Raw genomic sequence first — 18,191 nt, forward strand, 5'->3', positions numbered from 1 at the left:
GGTTCTGCTGCTGTAGCGCGGGGATTTAACCTTCTGCTTGGTCCATGCATTTAGCATTTATTGATCAACAAATTGGAACTTGATATGCTTTCTTTCTTTGCAAATACCATAAGAAGTCATCATGTCAGGATCAAGTGGTCAGCCAAGGGTATGTATCGATGGTTGAGAAGAGGGAAACATGTGCAATCTGACAAATGACTCTTCTCTGCTTTAATAGGTATGGTCCTTGTGGATCTATGATCGACATTGTACCCTTGTCTTTCATGCTGATTGGTCATACTATCACAATAGAGGATCAGGAAATACACAAAACACAGGTAATACTTCTTCCTCTTCCGCCAATACGCTTGATAATTCAAATAAAGCAGGGGGCAAGAATGCCATCTTACCTTTATCCGAACAAGCAAAATTGGTATACGGCCTGGTATTCTCTTTACGAAATATGACGAAAAAGCTAAGTCCTCAAAATACAGAAGATGGATCAAATCCATCAAAAGAAACCCTTCATAGCTTTTCAACTTCAACGTATACACTTGCTCACCTACAAACTCTCACAAACTACACCTTTGTCATGTTGACCGATCCGGTTCAAGCACCAACAAGACGTGCACCCCCAAGTGCGACAAGTGGATCGGGCTTTATAGGTTCGGCTGCGACATTCAGTGGAGGAGGTGGTATTCCTGCCACAGGTGGAATGACAACGACTGGCGTTCTTGCACAAATCAGTCGTGGTCCTTGGGTCGAATTCGTTGCTAGAAATCCGGCTTGTTTATCATTAGAACGTGAACAAGAAGATGAAGATGAGGATGATGATTTGGCAGATTTGGATGAAGATGCATTGAAAGCTTTGAACGAGAGAAAGGAACAAAAACGCATTCTGCGGCAGAAGGAAGTCCAGAAACAAAGATTGACGGGAATGGGAAAGAGTGTCGATAGTGAAGCTTTCAGAGCTTCCGTAGAGAGGGTTCTGGGACAGAATAAGCTCAATGCACCAAGGATGTAGTAGTATCTCAATGCGATAATGTGCTGATATTTAATCTCATTGCTGGATTTGTGAACATATGATACAATTTATTATTTGTGGAGGTAGCCTTCATCAGAACAAGACATCATCGTTCAAATAAGGACAATCGTCCATCGCATGGCCGGCTTCGTTGCATTCAGCACATGTCGTCGAAGTAGCATTAGCCTTCGGTGCAGGAGCAGGAGGTGCGGGTTGATTAGGAGGTTGTGGAGCTTGCTTTTGTGCAGTTGGAATTTCGGGCGTTTCTGTTGTGTGCTTCTCGGATGATTCGCGGGAATGTTGAGAAGGTGCTGATGAAGATTTGGAGTTTCCATTGCTCATCGATTCAGTGTGTCGTGATGGCTCTTTTTCACCATTCTTGACCACTTCTTTGGACTTGGATTGATCATCGTCTAAACTGGCAGTATCCAACGATCCACCTTGCTGTAAACGATCCAATTGCCTTTGCAATTTACCAACTTTTCTCTCCAATTCTTCCCTTCTGGCTTCTTGCTCTTCACGTCTCCAAACAGTTGCTTCGCACAATGCTTCCAATTCGGCAATATCTTTGTTAAGCTTTTCGATCTCTTCTTGCTTTGCATTTTCAATCACTTGCACCTTTTTCTTTAGTTGAACGATTTCTTCTTCGGCATTACGTAGTTTCGTCTCTAATTCTAGCCTTTCTTCAACACTGGCAGAACTTTGACTATCAACAGATTTGGCACCCTGATCTGCTGCAAGCAATTCGAATCTTCGTGATTCATTCTTCAAGTGTTCAATTTGAGCACGTAATTCACGTTCTTGCTGTTTGCTTGTCACCTTTACTTCTGTCAATTCTTGATTGAGCGTATTGACGATCGAACGCAAGCCTGACATTTCCTTTGCCATTGCTTCGGAAGAGGACATGCTGTTACCACCCATTCCTGATCCATAGCTTCGTCTACTTTGCGTACTGGCAGTCGAGAATCGTTTGGAAGCATGCATGCTAGGTGAATAAGATGCACCTTGTCCATTCATCATTGGAGAAACACTTTCTGATTCTGGAATAGGAGAAGCCATGTATGGACTGCCATGTTGTGAATCCATAGAAGCACGATTGTTCGCCGGCACACCAAGATTGGCAGACGACTTGTGAGTACCCTGTCTTTCGCTCTCCAAATGAGATCGTGCATCATCGAGTAGAGTATGAAGATCGGCAATTTCTTTACGTTGTTCTTCAACTTGTCTAATCGCTTCCCGTTTGCCTGATCGTGCACCTTCCAACAGTCCGTTGAGACGTTCAATCTCAGCCTCGAATCGACCATTCTCTAATGCTTTGACTTCTTTTCCATCAGGTCCTTCGCCCATGATCATAGCTTCGGCACGCAAAGCTTCCAATTCACTCCTTTCACTCTCAAGAGCAGATCTAGACTCTTCCAATGCTTCCACAAGTTTATCGATTCGTAATTGCTTTTCTGAGTCTGCTTCTTCGAGCTGCTTGATGTGCAACTTAAGCTTAGCCTTATCATTCTTGAACTTTTGCTCGTACTCAGCATATCGATCTTTTCGTTTGATGTGCTCTTCACGTTCTTGTTGCATGATCGTATTTGCTTCACTCAATTGATCTTCCAATTTCATAGCTCGCGATTGTGCTTGAGTTAATTGTTCTTCCAGACTACGTTGACCAATCTCGGCAACCGATGAAAGTCCGCCATTAGTCATTCCTTGCAGGGCTTCATCACGCTCGCGTAAGGCATCAGCGATGGCTTCTTGCGCTTTTGCTTCCAATAAATGCATTTTCGACTCCAAATCAATTATTTGCTCATTGCTTATCGCCTGTTCTCGATCGTACAAATCAAGTGCTTCTTGTCCTGCATCTTTCAATTCATCAATCTCTTTCAGAAGGTCAGCCTTTTCTTGCTCGCGTAAGCTCTCCAATCTCTGTAGACGTTCGTTCAATTGCGACAGTTCCAAGTCTTTCGCTTGAATTTGTCCAGAGCTCTCATTACTCTTTGCATTAGGATCTCCCGCAGTACTCTTTAGCTTTTCCACCAATGTCTCGTTGTCCTTCAATCTCGACTCATAGTCGGTCTTTGTCTTTTCGTGCTCTTCCCGTACACGCATATGTTCATCCTGCAATTTGCGTAATTCTTTTTGAATGCCATCTGCTTTCTCTTTCCATTCTTTTTCTTTTGTATCAAGTTCAGCTTTCCTTCTCCTTCGTTCATCTTCTTTTTCTACTCTCCGTTCTTCTTCTGCTTCTTTTCGTTCTTCTTCTCGTGCTTTTATCTTTGCTCGTTCCAATTCAATGTCTTGCGCATTCTTTGCCTTTTCTTCTGCTTCTTGCATTGAAGAACGTAATTGCGCCAATTCTGTTTTGAGATGTGTGATTTCCATATTGCTCTCTTCATACAGGCTTAACGGAATGACTGCATGTCCCATAGCAGTATCCACGGATGAGCTGCCATTGACCATCTCTCCGTCATCAGGCATTAATGCTAGCCCTGCTCCTGCGAACACATTATCAGGATCATAATCGGTATCCCTTGGCAACGCTGGAATTTCTTCAAGTGAGGGAGAAATATCTTTCGCCTTTTGGGCAGGCGTCAAAAGAGCCATAGCTTCCAACAAACTTCTATTACGCTCTTTCGCTCCATCTTGATCGGCACCTTCGTCAACTGCAGTGCTTGTACCTCCGCTTGCGCTTGATAATCGACGGGGTGTACGTGGTATAGTGCTGGAAGAGTTGGTGCTTGCAGATGGCGGAGCGAGTGCATTTGGTATTCTTTGTACAGGAGAGCCAGGACTGGCAGCGGAGGGCGGTGCCATCTTGCCGTTGGCAATTGTAGCTTTATTTGCATGGCCGAACAGAGATGATCGGCCTTTTGCTGTAGCTTTCGGTGTAGCATGAGCCAAGGATGCAGTAGGCAGTGAGGAACCAATACTAGTACGAATCTTTGGGGTGATTGGTGCAGTCTTGTGAGCACCCAGTAGTGTCTCTTTCAATGGGCTACCACCATTCATGTTTGTCGTTGGCGTTGCTGCTCCTCTGAGTCTTCTTGCCTCCAAATCTTTTGCGCTCATGTTGAGGAACTGATGAGCTCGACTACCCTCAGTGATTCGACCTTCAGCTTTGGCAGCTTCTTCTGCTGATGTTTTTGCTCTCCTTCTACCTTCTTCATCAGCAAGTCCATCTGCATAAGATTTTCGAGGTAACATGCGAGGAAGAGGTACTTTCGCAGTCGGCGTCTGTGACAATGAAGAACCTGGTCTTCCCATCGAGGTTCGAGACATTGGTCTGCCAGGAGTCACAGCAGGCTTGGGCAAGGCAGAATAGGCCATACTGGATCTTGGTCTGCCAGGCGTGACAGATGGCGGTCTGTTGGCATCATCGGTAACCGAAGATCGTCCTGATCTGGATGACATTGCTGATTGTGGACGAGCAGTGGCTTCTGTTACAGGTGCATAAGAAACGACTTTTACCTTTGCGGCCGGACAAAACATTCCATTGTTTGGCTCACAAGCAAAGTATTGACGACCATCAACGCTTCCATCATTCTTTCCTTTGCCTTCACTTCCTCCAATCAATTCAAGTCCTGCAAACTCGCCTGCTCGAAAGGATACCGGTCCCAAATGTCGTAAAACGCCGAAGTATCGTGTACCATTCACTTCTGCCACTACTTCATCACCTATCTCAAGTTTCCGTTTCATCTTTTGCGTAGTAGGAGTTGGTTCGATGATGTTCTTTTGTATAGATGATCTCTTTGGCGTAGTAGAGGATTCTGCTTCATTTATAGATGCTTGACGTAGTCCCACGAGTGATTTTCGTGCAATCATCTTTGGAAGGGCAGTGTTTGATCCATCTACGGATGTATCACCGGAAGCTGCAAAGACAGGCAAACCGCTCTTACGTGGAGTTGTCATTTTGATTTACAAAGATTGAGAGCGGACACCGTCGATCAGATATCTTTGCTTTCTTCTCACTTGAGATGCCTCCTCTATTTCCCTTCTTTCGCCGCGATCGTGATGTTGTGACTAGATTGTTTGATTTTATTTGAAGAATTTTCTATTGCCGTTTTGTTGATGTTGAGTTAATTTGCAACAAACTCAGAAGATACGGGTTATAGCGAAATAAGAATGACGGGGAAAGAATGTTGTCTGTGCAGCGCCGCGCTTTCGGTGCCGTAATGCTGTGAGAATAGAGCGTGTTGAGTTGATGTGAATGATCGAGCCGTATTAATGGTTACAAATCTTGGCGATGAAGGTGGAAAGGAAGATCGAGATACACTCAAAAGAGGAAGATGATGCGATGTTAGTTGCTGCTACGGAAGTGATTGCGCCGATATGCGTTTGTATTCATGCATTGCATCAAAAGGAACACTTTATATGCTCTCTCGGAATAATCAATAAGCAAGGCACTTTATCACTCTAGTGTTGGGTGTTGTTGTTTTTCGTTCAATCAAATCAAATTCGACGCGTCGAGTAAGGTAACAGCTGTTTCTATTTGATTACGATTCTTGCAATGACACTTCTTAAGGAAGATGGCAACAATGAATGCATATCAGCAATTCAATAGCATACAATGACAATGACATGACATAGATTGAATGTTAAAAGAGGGGAGAGAAAACACGATACACTCATAGCATGCCTCAGAAGTTTATATACTCACGCGCTAGTCTTTCTTTCTAGAAAAGGTCCAAGCGTTTCCGAGGCAGTTTTTGGAAATCAAATTGCAGTGGAGCCAAGTACGCTAAAAGAAAAAGAACCATTTCCGACATTATTATTCAACCACTTCCTCTTCTCATTTTTATCATCATCATCATCACATGACAAGTAAAGATGGGGTCATACATTGACATATAGACTAACAACAAACACGATACCTCTCAATAGATTTCACTCTCAAAGATGACATCTTACGAAGATTACAAAGAGGCAAAAGAGGCTTTCGTCTCGCAATTACAAGGTGGATCAATATTTCAAATAAATGCTGTTAGCATAACAGCTTTAACAACCTACACTTTATGGGCAGTTCTACGTAATCGAGGGCTGACAAGTCATATAGAGAGTGGGAAGGATTCTAGGAAGAGAAAAATAGACGACAATTCATCATTGCTATCGGAACGCTTGCAGACCTGGTCAATTGAATTCATTGTTTTGGTGGTTCCAATTGTATTGGCTTGTACTGTTCTTGCAGAACATCTGATTCTACTCAATGGAGGACTTGCCGGTCTGAGCGTCTTGATCCTCTTACTCCACCCAGCCAAAATCTCGACAGAAGCTCCAAATGGAACACAACCAAAATCCAAGCATTGGTCGAAAGAATCTGACGATGAAGAAGATGAAGACGAAGAACGGGAGCGCCTCTCAATCAGTGCAGATCAAGAAGCCAAAAACCATACATCTATCGTAGCCGAACCATTTCGTGTTTCAATCGATTCATCTGCCGAAGCTGCAGCTGCTTCTGCACATCCTCCGACCCGCTTTGAAGCACCAGGCAGCAGCGATGCTTCTCGTTCTACCACTCTCACTCCACCAACCACACCTGCACGAAATAAGATCGTTCATCGCTCATCGCCTTCTCTTGCCCGCTCAGCAGCACCTTTGCCGGGAGAAGAACATGAATTCGCAAGTGAACGATCTGCAACAGAAGCGATCAAGGTTGGCGCACTTGTACCTCGTAATCAGCCATTCTTGACAGTTTATCGATCGCATATGATGCTCATGACGATCATTTGTATTCTAGCTGTCGATTTCAAAGTGTTCCCGAGAGAGTTTGCAAAATGTGAAACGTGGGGAACAAGTTTGATGGATTTAGGTGTGGGATCTTTTGTTTTTTCGTTAGGCATCATCTCGGCAGCACCCCTATTACGATCGCCAAGTCAAAGATTTAAGCCGATGCGTCTTCAATTGCTGCGAGATGCTCGAAAGAGTTTGCCGATGATTCTTTTGGGTGGTATTCGCGTCATCATGGTGAAAGGTGTGGATTATCCGGAGCACGTTTCGGAATACGGCGTTCATTGGAACTTCTTTATCACTTTGGCTCTTTTGCCTTTCTTTGGAACTGTCTTGAGACCGTTTGCGAAAATAGCAAGATTTTCGACGATTGGACTCATCTTGTCTGTGCTACATCAAGCATTGCTATCAATGACAAGCTTAGGATTTTGGGCAAGCTCGAATAATATTAGCAGGATCGGTTTGATTGCACAAAACAAAGAAGGTCTGACATCGTTGCCTGGATATTTGGCCATCTTCTTGCTAGGCCTTGATGCAGGGCACTACATTCTCCCACGAGATCCATACCTTGCTTATAGAAGACTGACGGCTTCACGAGAGAAAGAGAAGACGGATAAGCTTGCCATGCTGTTGATAAGCTATTCTGTCCTGTGGTGGGGTGCTTATTACCTGCAAAGCTTTGCAACCGGAGGTCAAGTCAGTAGAAGGCTAGCCAATCTTCCATATGTTCTTTGGGTGGTTGCATACAACACTTCGTTCTTGCTAGCATATGTTGCAATCTACATGGTGTTGCTGCAGCCGCTAGACGAGAATGCTATGCGTCAATCATCTTCTGCAGTCAAGAAAGGCAAATCAGCTATAAGGAATGGTGACGGAGGAACGTATAATGGCGGCAGCTCAAGTCCAACGACTGAAGCCGGGTTAGCAAAGACGCCTTCCCTTTTTCATGCTTTGAATGCTCAAGCATTTACCGTCTTTTTGCTTGCAAATCTTTTGACCGGCTTAGTCAACATTTCAATACAAACAATCTTTGCTAGCAATTCTTTTGCTTTGTTTGTCTTATTGCTTTACCTATTAACTTGTCTAGGCATCGCCTTATTATTTCAATCACAAGGATGGAAATTGAAAATATGAGATTGCCGCGACTCTCCTTCTTGTGTTTCTGTGGATCAAGTTTCCTCTATTCAATTGTACACTTACATCATCCTGTCACTAATCATTGGAAAGAAGGTCATGCTTATTTTAAACAAAAAAGAAGAGTGTATATTGTACAAATAAGTAAGGGTATGTGATCGTACATTGGAATTTTTTTATTCCGAAAGATACTGGAAAGTGAATGCTTCCATAAAAAGGGAGAAGGCGGTGTTGCCTAACATTGCTGATGCTAATTGGCAAGGAGATTCTCTTTATCCAATTCCCATGCTAAAGCATCGATGGAAGGCAAAGAAACAACGGGAGAGGCTCTGTTTGCATCATTCATGGACCCATTCGACTTTTGCGGTCGAAGAAAACGTCTCTTAGGCGCTTCGCCAAGGTCGACGGATGTGGTATTTTGTGATTGCTCAAATAACGTCGTCCCGTTGGATAGCAAAGAAGTGCCTTCACCTGCATCACTTTGACCGTCGTCTAAATGGTGATACTGCGCGGGAATAGGTGGCACATCCTCTGTTGTATAATTGTGTGCTGGCAACAACTTCGAACGTGAAGGTCTCTCTCGCAATTGTGGCCAGCGTGAGGAAGAATCACTATGCCTCGATGATCGTGAGCTTCTCGTCTTTGGTCGTGCTTGCCATGCTCTTTTCGCCGCTTCTCGTTCATCCAGAGGTTGACCATTGTTATTTTGCGTTGCTAGTGGGGCTTGTCCAATCTGTGGACTTTTGTCTGACTCCTGCAATTCACGACATTGTTTGTGTAATTTGTTTCGTTCTTGTTCCATCAATCGATAGGCAATTCTCGTCTCATCTAATTGCGTTCGAATTCTGTCCAAATAAGCAATCTTTTGCGTTGGATTCTTGTGTGATGTTAATGCTGCATTCATATTGGTAAACATGTTTGAGTCCAAATCATAATCTCTCAAACGAGTAAGTAGCTTTTGTGCCTCTGCTCGGATGGTATAATATGCTGCTTCATAATTTGAAGCTCTAGCCAAATCATCCAATAACTCCTGTCGATCATTCAGTAAGCCTGTTTCACGTAAAGAAGCTTGATACAATCGATCGTCCATACCTTCCACACCTTGCATCCTTTGAGAAATCAGGTGAACTTCATCGTGTAATCGATCAATCTGCATTTTAAGGAAATCTTCATTTTCACGAAGATCTTGGCATTCTTGCAAATTTGCTTCATAAGCTTCTTCAAGTGCCATTAGATTATTATGCGAGAACTTGAGACTGTCTTGCAGGCCTGCACTTTCTCCCAATTCATTCTCTAATTCTGCTTGACGTGATCGGGATTGCTCAAGTTCCGTTTGCAGCCTTTCGATTATATTTTGTTTCCATTCAAGATGAATGCTCTGCTCTCGAATTGCGAGCTGAGCATCTTGTCGATCAAGTTCTTGTAGAGTCTCTTGCTGCTCTTGGTGCTCATTCACGATGGAGAGCAGATCTCGATCGTTTAAGGTGTGAATGCTTTCGTGGAAGAAGTCATGAAGGTGATCAATCTCACCACCAATCATTCGCGACTCGTGTATAGACAATTCTGATTTGAGATTTGCTAGAGTGCTTGTGAGATGTGCTAATTCATCATCTCTCCCTCGAAGAGAATTCTCAAGCCTTCGTATTCGTATTGCAGAATGTCTTGACTCGATAGCGTTCTGAGAGCACGTATGCTTGAGGAGACTATTCTCGCTCGCCAAACGCAACGAAACAGATACCAAAGCAGACCGCTGCTTCTCCAGAGCGCTCACATCTACGGTGTCTTCTTCATCATCGTTGTCGTTCTGTGTTCGTAAGCGGGAGTTTTCCTCTTCCAGCGCTGCTATTCGTGAACGTCCTGCTTCTCGTTCATTCTCTGCTAATCTCAATTTGTCATTCATTTCCTCTATCCTTCGAAATAGGTCCTCTTCTTTTTGCTCCATAGCATTTCTTTCTTGATCGAATGAGAATCGTAATGTATCCATTTGATCATTGCATCTTTCCACTTGATCTTCAGCTGCTTTGAACTTTCTTCGCAAACCGTCAGCAAGCTCTTGCGTTGCCCATTTATCATCTTCTAGCCGGCTACATCGCAAAGTGAGTCGCTCGAGCTGATTTTGATCTTCTATTCTATTCGCTTCACTGGTTTGTAATTTCTGCTTCAAATCTTGTAGTTCGAGAGAATGTTGTGATTGTCCGGTAGTACGTGCTTGTGATTTTTCAAACTTTTGCGATAAAAGACGATGATCGATTTGCATTTGTTTCTTTTCGCGTGACCAAGTTTGAGCATCGGTTTGAAGTTCTTTTACCTTTTCTTCTGCTTTAATAGCTCTTTGTTCAAATTTTACCTTTTCCTTTTCTAAGCTGACCAAACGAGTGTCCAATTGAACTTTGCTCGTTGATGCTATTGGGGATGCAGCACTGTTTACGGAGGAAAGACTTGCCCTTTGTTGTCTAAATCTAGCATCTTTTTCGAACATCGCTCCTCGTTTATAATGTGACTCAGGCGTACTTGGATCGTATGTATTTGGACCTGGAACATCATTGCTTCGTTCCGAATCGAAACGTGCTGCTCTAGGAAACATTGTTGGGGAATGCCGTCTTTTGCCAATATTATCATTCGGTGATCAATTTTGTTTGATGTCCTTCATATCATCAATGTCATCATCTTTTCATCGGATGTGTTATTATGATGGTATACACATACACTTCTTTGTATGTATGCACTACCTGTCAAAGTGCTGTTGTATATGCAGGCAGTTCCGTTATCCGGACGGACCCCTCTCTGCTCAACATATACACACACGGATCCGGTCCCTGGAGTGCTCTTTCATCTTACACTATCCCCTCTCCTATTGAGATCAACACAACAGTCATTCATTGTATGCATTCATTGTATGCATTCATTGGCATCCTCACAGTGTTGTTCTCTGATGTATGAGTGGTGGCGCAGAAAAGAACAACACACAGATTTCTCTTCAATGCAAGACGCGTGCCTGAGGAAATAATAACGCGATTTACCTGTTAAAGTGCCCAATCATCGTTTTGTACTCTATCATGAATACACATTGACATAACAATCAATTCATCAACAAACGGAAGTCATGCTCGCTTTGATGGAAGGGGAGAATGGTTCATTTACACGCTCACCTTGAACACGCTTTTATGTAACAATCTTTCGCGATCATTCACGTGACAATATTCATATCTTTAATGAATAAAATAAAACACCCGCTTGAACCCCCTTTTGACGCTTCCCGAGATGGAATATTCTTAGCCTGAAATGTTAAAAAGGCTAAAGGAGGATTATTAACAATAGATTTGCATTTTATTCAGGCACTTTATGAAAGGGGATTCTACTCTTTAGCACACATTTAAGCGTACAGAATCTTGCAGCATATTCTCTGCCGAATTGCTAAATGATGCCATTGGCAAATCAACGCATACAATAAAGGCATTTTAACACTTTTAGACGAAAAAAGACCCCGCAAGAATGCATTCATTGCCATCTTCTTCATCAACCTACCCATCACTCCCATCCTAATCCCAACTCGATACCCCACTTTACAATATTTGAGAGAACAACTTGACTGGTCAAGTACTCTTTATCGCTTCATCTTATACCAATCAGCCCTTTGTTCTTGCTCCGCTCCGCTTTCCTTTGTGAATTTCAAAGACCGCTCAAAAGAGAAAGTCACCCTCTTTTTTTTTGCAGGAAAATGGCAGACAAAGGAAATCAAACGCCCGTCTTTCATCATACGCCCGTCAAACCGACGCGGCAGCCGTCTCGGATGGTACATCAAAGGGGATTTAATAATCCTTATGATCAACAACAGCAACAACATGATGGATCTTCTTACATGCAAGATTCTTCACCTTATCAATACCAACAACCCTCTCACTCACAACATTCACTTCCTTCTCCTCGTCGTCGTCCAACAAATATGCCAAACCCATACGAAACACCTGCCGCTTACGATACACCTGCTCAACCTTCTCCGGCCAGAAGTCCTGATTACGGTGTAGTTCGAGCGCAACCTTCATTTAACGATCAATCCAGCGGCTTGCGTCAAAGAAGCGGCGACAGTATTTCAAGAAATCATGGTGGTGGTGGTGGGAATGGCTATCATACCCAAGATGCTTACCAATCCAACAACAATTACGATACAGGTATAGGTTCAAGTCTATCTTTGCCTCATCATCAAACAGGCGGCGGTCATTATAATCAACAATCACCTTATGGCATGGCAGGGCAAATGGCAAATGCTTCTACTCCTTCTTTGTACTCACAAAATCCAGAGGAGAAACAAGATTGGGCATCCAGCCATGTTCAGATGCCGCAAACAGATGGTGGATACCATCATGATAACGATAGCATGATGCATGTTGCAAACAAATCCGCCTATCCAGATTCTAATACCGGCTTTTATCCACCTCGTGAACAATCTTTTGATCAATATGGAAGGCCTGTTCTGCCTTATGCCAATGGTAGTGAAGTACATCTCACTCAATCTGACGGTCATAATGGAGGCTATGAAACCATCCACATGAATGGGATGCCATCGATGGACAACTACAACAATTCATCATCTTACAATTATACCAACAACGGCTTCCCATCTCCTTACAGTGGAGATGGTTTCAACCAAAAGCCCGAAGGTGACTTTGTTGGAGGTTGGGTCGGAATTGCGGCACCGGGAACGATGATCGCCAATCCGTTACAGCGTGCTGCATACATGCCTAATCACGATTCAGGCGGTTATGAAAATGCAAGACAAAGATTGTTACGACGAAGAACGGTGAAAAAGATTGCATTGACTAATGGAAATTTGGTCTTAGATATTCCTGTTCCACGTAGCATTTGCAAAGCAGCTCAAGGAGAAGAATTTAGAACGATGCGTTATTCTGCCGCAACTTGTGATCCAAACGATTGGACGGCAGATAGGTTCACTTTGAGACCATTTTTGATGAAACGTGAAATCGAATTGGCAATCTGTATGACTTGCTACAATGAAGATGAAGCATTGTTATACCGCACACTTGGCTCGGTCATTCGCAATATCGCTTACCTGCAAACCCGAACACGATCAAAAGTTTGGGGTGCAAATTCTTGGAAGAAAGTCGTTGTTTTCATCGTGGGAGATGGACGAAAGAAGGCCAATGAAAGAATGTTGAAAATGTTGAGTTGTTATGGTATTTTCCAAGAAGGAGCAATGAAAGATCACGTTTTGGACAAAGAAGTGACTGGTCATATCTTTGAACTTACAACACAAGTCATTGTCGATCCACAAGGTGGTATCAAGGTGTCCGATTGTCCGATTCAATTAGTCTTCTGTTTGAAAGAGAAGAACCAAAAGAAGATCAACAGTCATCGTTGGTTCTTCAACGCTTTCTGTCAACAATTGCAGCCAAACGTTACCATCTTGCTCGATGTTGGAACTATGCCGACCGATCGTTCATTGTATCACCTCTGGAAGGCGTTCGATAAGAACAAAAAAGTCGCTGGTGCATGTGGTGAAATCGCAGTAGATGTCGGTTCGTTAGGATGGAGATTGTACAATCCTTTGGTCGCCGCTCAAAACTTCGAATACAAGATGTCCAACATCTTGGACAAGCCTTTAGAATCTGTGTTTGGTTTCATTGGTGTCTTGCCTGGTGCGTTCTCTGCCTACCGTTGGCAAGCGTTGAAGGGCAGACCATTGGAAGCCTATTTCAAGGGAGAACAGTTGCACAACGGTCAACTGGAAGGTGGTTCGTTCATCAACAATTTGTACTTGGCCGAAGATCGTATTTTGTGTTTCGAATTGGTGGTCAAATCACGCGAACCTTGGATCTTAAAGTATGTCAAATCAGCCAAAGCAACGACTGATGTTCCTGATGGTGTGGCAGAATTGATCGCTCAACGTAGAAGATGGTTGAATGGTTCTTTGTTCGCAAGCATGTTTGCTTTGATCCATTTCGCACGTATTTGGACCAGTGGACAAAGTTTCTTGCGTAAATGTGCTTTACAATTGCAAGTGATCTACAACCTTGTTCAATTGGCTTTTACTTGGACAAGTCTGGCAAATTGGTACCTTGCAAGTTATTTCTTAATGCAATCTGCCACCTCTGATCCCAACCATGATCCTTTTGCCGGTCAAGGAAAGGCAGTGTTGGATATCGTGTTGAATGTGTATATCGCTTTGGTCGTCGTTGTCGTTGTTGCAAGTTTAGGAAGTCGACCTCAAGGATTCCGAGCGATGTACCTTGGCTGTATTATACTGTTCGCTGGTTTGTTCGCCTTGGTTCTGTATTGCGTGGGATGGACTCTGTACGTTCAGTTAAATCAAGTAGGCCTGTTCGATTCTTCTGGTTGGACAACTTCGCACATCATTCACCTTTTGGTCTCCTCTAGCAATATTCGATCGATCGTTATCTCAGTCGTGGCAACCTATGTGCTTTACGTATTATCTTCATTATGGATGTTGGACCCTTGGCACATGCTGACAAGTTTCGTTCAGTATATGTTCTTAACGCCATTCTTCATCACAGTATTGAGCATCTATTCTTTGGCCAATTTACACGATGTCAGTTGGGGTACAAAAGGAAGTGATGCGGCATCCTCCGATCTCGGATCAGCAAGCGGAGGAAAAGATAAAACAAAAGAAGGAAAACAAGTGGTAGAAGTAAAAGTTCCCACAAGTTCAGCAGATGCCGATGAATTATGGCAACATGCTCAAGCCGATTTAGCACAAAAGATTGTTGAACAAAAACAACATCGATCAAAATCAGTCAAACAAACGGATAATCAACAGAATTTCCGTACCCAATTCTTACTTTTCTGGTTAGGGTCAAACGCCGCTTTGATCATCGTCTTCACTAGCAATTTCTGGTTACAATTCACAAAGGATGATCTCCACTTATCTACCAATCCTTACTTGGCTGTCCTGTTCTGGAGTACGGCAGCACTTGCGGCTGTTAGAGCATTAGGTTCCCTGATGTATCTAGTCTTCCGCATATTCGGGCATTAAAAAGGGCAATGGTAAAATTGCAGGCTCACTTTTACCGTCTAATCTGTATACGTTCATTCTATATATATCGCAATCAAATGACTCTCTTTACCTTTTCACATGATCTTGAGGCTCCAAATCGGATCGGAGATGGATGTGGAATGACAGCACTTAGCCTTTTTAGTCATACAATGATCTAATTGGTGCAAATTAACCAATGTCATGTGCCTTATGAATAATCAAGCGCGGGGTTGATCTGGGGGTAGGGATAAATGTTTTGCCGAATGGCTGTCCTGGCTTTGGCTTCATAACCCACTCAAGAAAAGCGCGAAGCCGAGTGGGAAAAACGTTTTTCCGTAACAATGCTCACGGCACTAATGCACTGTAAAGGCAGAGCCGGGGCTTTGAATCAAAAGTCTGAACGCGCGCTCTCACAGTGGCGTAGTGGCAAAGTGTGTATCTATTGCCGTTCTTTAATTGCGTAAGATTAAGGCACATGAACGGCATTCGCCCTTCTTTTTTCTCACTCTAGACTCGATTTTTTTTTTCTTTTTCGTTTTAATGTGAGTCGAATTCTTACTCGTCAAACATACTGCGGGGCCGTTGATCTACCGTTATTACTCTCTTCTTCTCCTGCATTTTGCCATTCTTATCCTTTCCCCGCTTCTGTTACCCCACCAGCCCCGGCTTTCTTCACCTTTGTCGTCTTGCGCCACCTTTCAAGTAGGACAACAAACTTTTATCCACCTACGTGCTTTTGGAGAAGTAAAGGTCATTTGCCCTTTTTGCTCATTGTGCATACACACAAGACCCGCAACAAGACACAGCTTTACTCCTCTTCTTCACTCTATACACAAATACTCTTCCCAAAAAGCATAAAAGCAAGCATCTCTTTGGAAAACATTTATCCCTTCTTCCCCACCTTTCATCCTCCTCATCTCTTCATCTGAGGATCAACAACAACAACTACCTCCTTCCATCCATCTCACCACTTCTCACATACATTCATCATGGTCAGCCTAAAGCGTATCGAAGATAGGCCAACACCGCCAGAGGTGTACAATTGGCGCATTTGGATGCTAGCTGCCATCGCTGCAAGTGCTGCCATTATGATCGGTTATGACTCTGCTTTCGTTGGTGGAGCAATCGTTCTAAAAGGTTTCGATAATGATTTCGGTAAATTGGATGTATCAACGAAGGCAAACTTGGTTTCAACTTATCAAGCAGGTGCTTTCTTTGGTGCATTCGCAGGTTATCCTTTAGGTCACTTTATCGGACGTAGATGGGGTATCACCATTTGCGCAATCGTTTTCACAATCGGTGCAATCATCATGGTTATCGCAAACAAATCAACAGGTCTTGGTCCAATCTTTGGCGGTCGTGCTTTGGCAGGTTTAGGTATCGGTGCAGCATCAAACTTGGCTCCAATTTACATCTCCGAAATTGCCGTTCCAGCCATTCGTGGTCAACTTGTTGGTCTTTATGAAATCGGATGGCAAATTGGTGGTTTGGTTGGTTTCTTCATCAACTATGGTGTCTCGGTCAATTTGGCCCCTAATACTGAACAATGGCGTATTCCTTTTGCCATTCAAATCATCCCAGGTGGTTTGTTAGTCTTGGGTGCTCCTTTCTTGATCGAATCTCCACGTTGGTTGCTCACCCGTAATCGTAACGAAGAAGCTGCGACAAATTTGTCAAGAATCCGTAACTTGGACGGTGACCATCCATACATCGTTGAAGAATTACGTGAAATGCATTCCGCAGTCGACAAAGAACGTAAATTGTTGGGTTCTGATAGTTTCTGGGCACCATTCCGTGAAACATTCGGCACTTCTCGTGTTCTTTGGCGTTTGGTTTTGGGTTCAAGCATGTTCGTCTTCCAAAATGGTACCGGTATCAATGCAATCAACTACTACTCGCCAACCGTTTTCTCATCCCTCGGTATCACAGGTGCAAACACTGGTCTATTAACAACTGGTATCTTTGGTGTTATCAAGACTTGTGGTGCAATTGTTTGGATCTTATTCTTGATCGATAACTTGGGTCGTAGAAGAATTTTAATGACAGGTGCCTCAATCTGCAGTATGGCTATGCTTGCCATTGCTATCTACATTGCCGTTGCCAAGCCTGCTGATCACGCTGGTGAAGGTTTGACTGACGTTGGTCGTTTCGCTCTTGCTTGCTTCTATATCTGGACACTAGGTTATGGTTGCACATGGAATGGAACTCCATGGGTTATCGGTTCAGAAATCTTCCCTCAACAATCAAGAACATTGGGTATGGCATGCATGGCAGCCTCAAACTGGTTGTACAACTTTGCCATCTCCATGGGTACACCACGTGCTTTCCTTAACATCGGATGGGGATTCTACTTGATCTTCTGCGTTGTGACATTGATCTCTATCCCATACGTCTTCTTCCTCTTGCCTGAAACAAAGGGTGTTCCATTGGAACATATGGACCGCTTGTTCGAAATGCGCCCAAGATACAATGCAGGACCACGTCTACTTGCCGAATTGCAAGTCGAACACTCTCAATCATTCACTAACTCTCATGCTGGAAATGTAGACGCATTCGGTGCACATGATCGTGACTCAAACGGTCAGAATAGTTTCACCGAATCAGAAGAAAAGAACAATTTGAACATCAACAATGCTGATGCAGGCGCAAAATACGCTTAAACTTATTGATGCGTTCATTTTCTACTCTTTTTTCTGGTTTTCACGATATAATGGGGTCCCTTATGGGAAAGCAAATCAACCAAAACTGTATTATTTATATATTCTTTCATGGTGCATGAATTAATGGTCATTGTTTAAAGCTATATCATTTTGTTTGAAAAGTGTGATGAGTTGATAATTGATAAGGTGTTTTATGAGTGTTTTGTTTTGCGTGGCGGTGAAGTGCGGGATGAAGAAGATTGCCCTGATTTTGAATCTTTCTTCTTGTCTTTTTCTTTTCCTCTTTCGCTTGGATCTTTTCCAAAATTCTTGTGATAATAAGGTAAATTCAAAGAGGCATCATTTGAATGACATCTTTCAATATCTAAAGCACAACCATTTATACAGTCCTTGTCGTGACAATGTTGATCGTCTGTACAAGTTATGACCAAACAATTCTTTCCGCGCTTGAACAATGTCATGAAGCCATTTGCAGATAAATCAGGTGCATGATTATGAGATGAGATTGCAGCAGTGTTGACTACACGGCACAACAGCAAGATTGAGATGAAGCTGAGAGTGATTGAAACGTGAAAGGCTTGAAGGGTTTTCATTCTGTCAGATGAATGATTGTGAGGGAGAAAAGGGAAGTACTCGATTGAAAAAGTGTGCCTCTTATACCTTTCAA

General features: G+C 43.2%; 5 protein-coding genes across 5 annotated transcripts; 4 read left to right on the forward strand and 1 right to left on the reverse strand.

The window, feature by feature from the left end:
* Positions 1–121: 121 nt before the first annotated feature.
* Positions 122–1,003, forward strand: FA14DRAFT_174722 (uncharacterized protein; the record flags this gene model as incomplete). Its single annotated transcript, XM_025500554.1, has 2 exons — positions 122–148; positions 218–1,003. 2 exons carry the CDS (start codon positions 122–124, stop codon positions 1,001–1,003), a joined length of 813 nt encoding a protein of 270 aa, XP_025353397.1.
* Positions 1,004–1,023: 20 nt separating this feature from the next.
* FA14DRAFT_162220 (uncharacterized protein) lies at positions 1,024–5,313 on the reverse strand. The gene has a single exon (XM_025499482.1). It carries the CDS (start codon positions 4,904–4,906, stop codon positions 1,097–1,099), a length of 3,810 nt encoding a protein of 1,269 aa, XP_025353398.1. The 5' UTR covers positions 4,907–5,313; the 3' UTR covers positions 1,024–1,096.
* Positions 5,314–5,699: 386 nt separating this feature from the next.
* On the forward strand, positions 5,700–7,976 carry FA14DRAFT_162221 (GWT1-domain-containing protein). Its single transcript, XM_025499483.1, has one exon. It carries the CDS (start codon positions 5,894–5,896, stop codon positions 7,853–7,855), a length of 1,962 nt encoding a protein of 653 aa, XP_025353399.1. The 5' UTR covers positions 5,700–5,893; the 3' UTR covers positions 7,856–7,976.
* A 4,443-nt stretch (positions 7,977–12,419) lies between these two features.
* FA14DRAFT_126059 (glycosyltransferase family 2 protein) lies at positions 12,420–14,864 on the forward strand (the record flags this gene model as incomplete). Its single annotated transcript, XM_025496733.1, has 1 exon — positions 12,420–14,864. The coding sequence occupies one exon, from the start codon at positions 12,420–12,422 to the stop codon at positions 14,862–14,864; it is 2,445 nt and encodes an 814-aa protein (XP_025353400.1).
* Positions 14,865–15,383: 519 nt separating this feature from the next.
* FA14DRAFT_168906 (general substrate transporter) lies at positions 15,384–17,653 on the forward strand. The gene has a single exon (XM_025500172.1). It carries the CDS (start codon positions 15,854–15,856, stop codon positions 17,522–17,524), a length of 1,671 nt encoding a protein of 556 aa, XP_025353401.1. The 5' UTR covers positions 15,384–15,853; the 3' UTR covers positions 17,525–17,653.
* The last annotated feature ends 538 nt before the right edge of the window (positions 17,654–18,191 follow it).

Source organism: Meira miltonrushii, assembly GCF_003144205.1.
Source record: "Meira miltonrushii strain MCA 3882 unplaced genomic scaffold FA14scaffold_4, whole genome shotgun sequence".
NCBI lineage: Eukaryota > Fungi > Basidiomycota > Exobasidiomycetes > Exobasidiales > Brachybasidiaceae > Meira > Meira miltonrushii.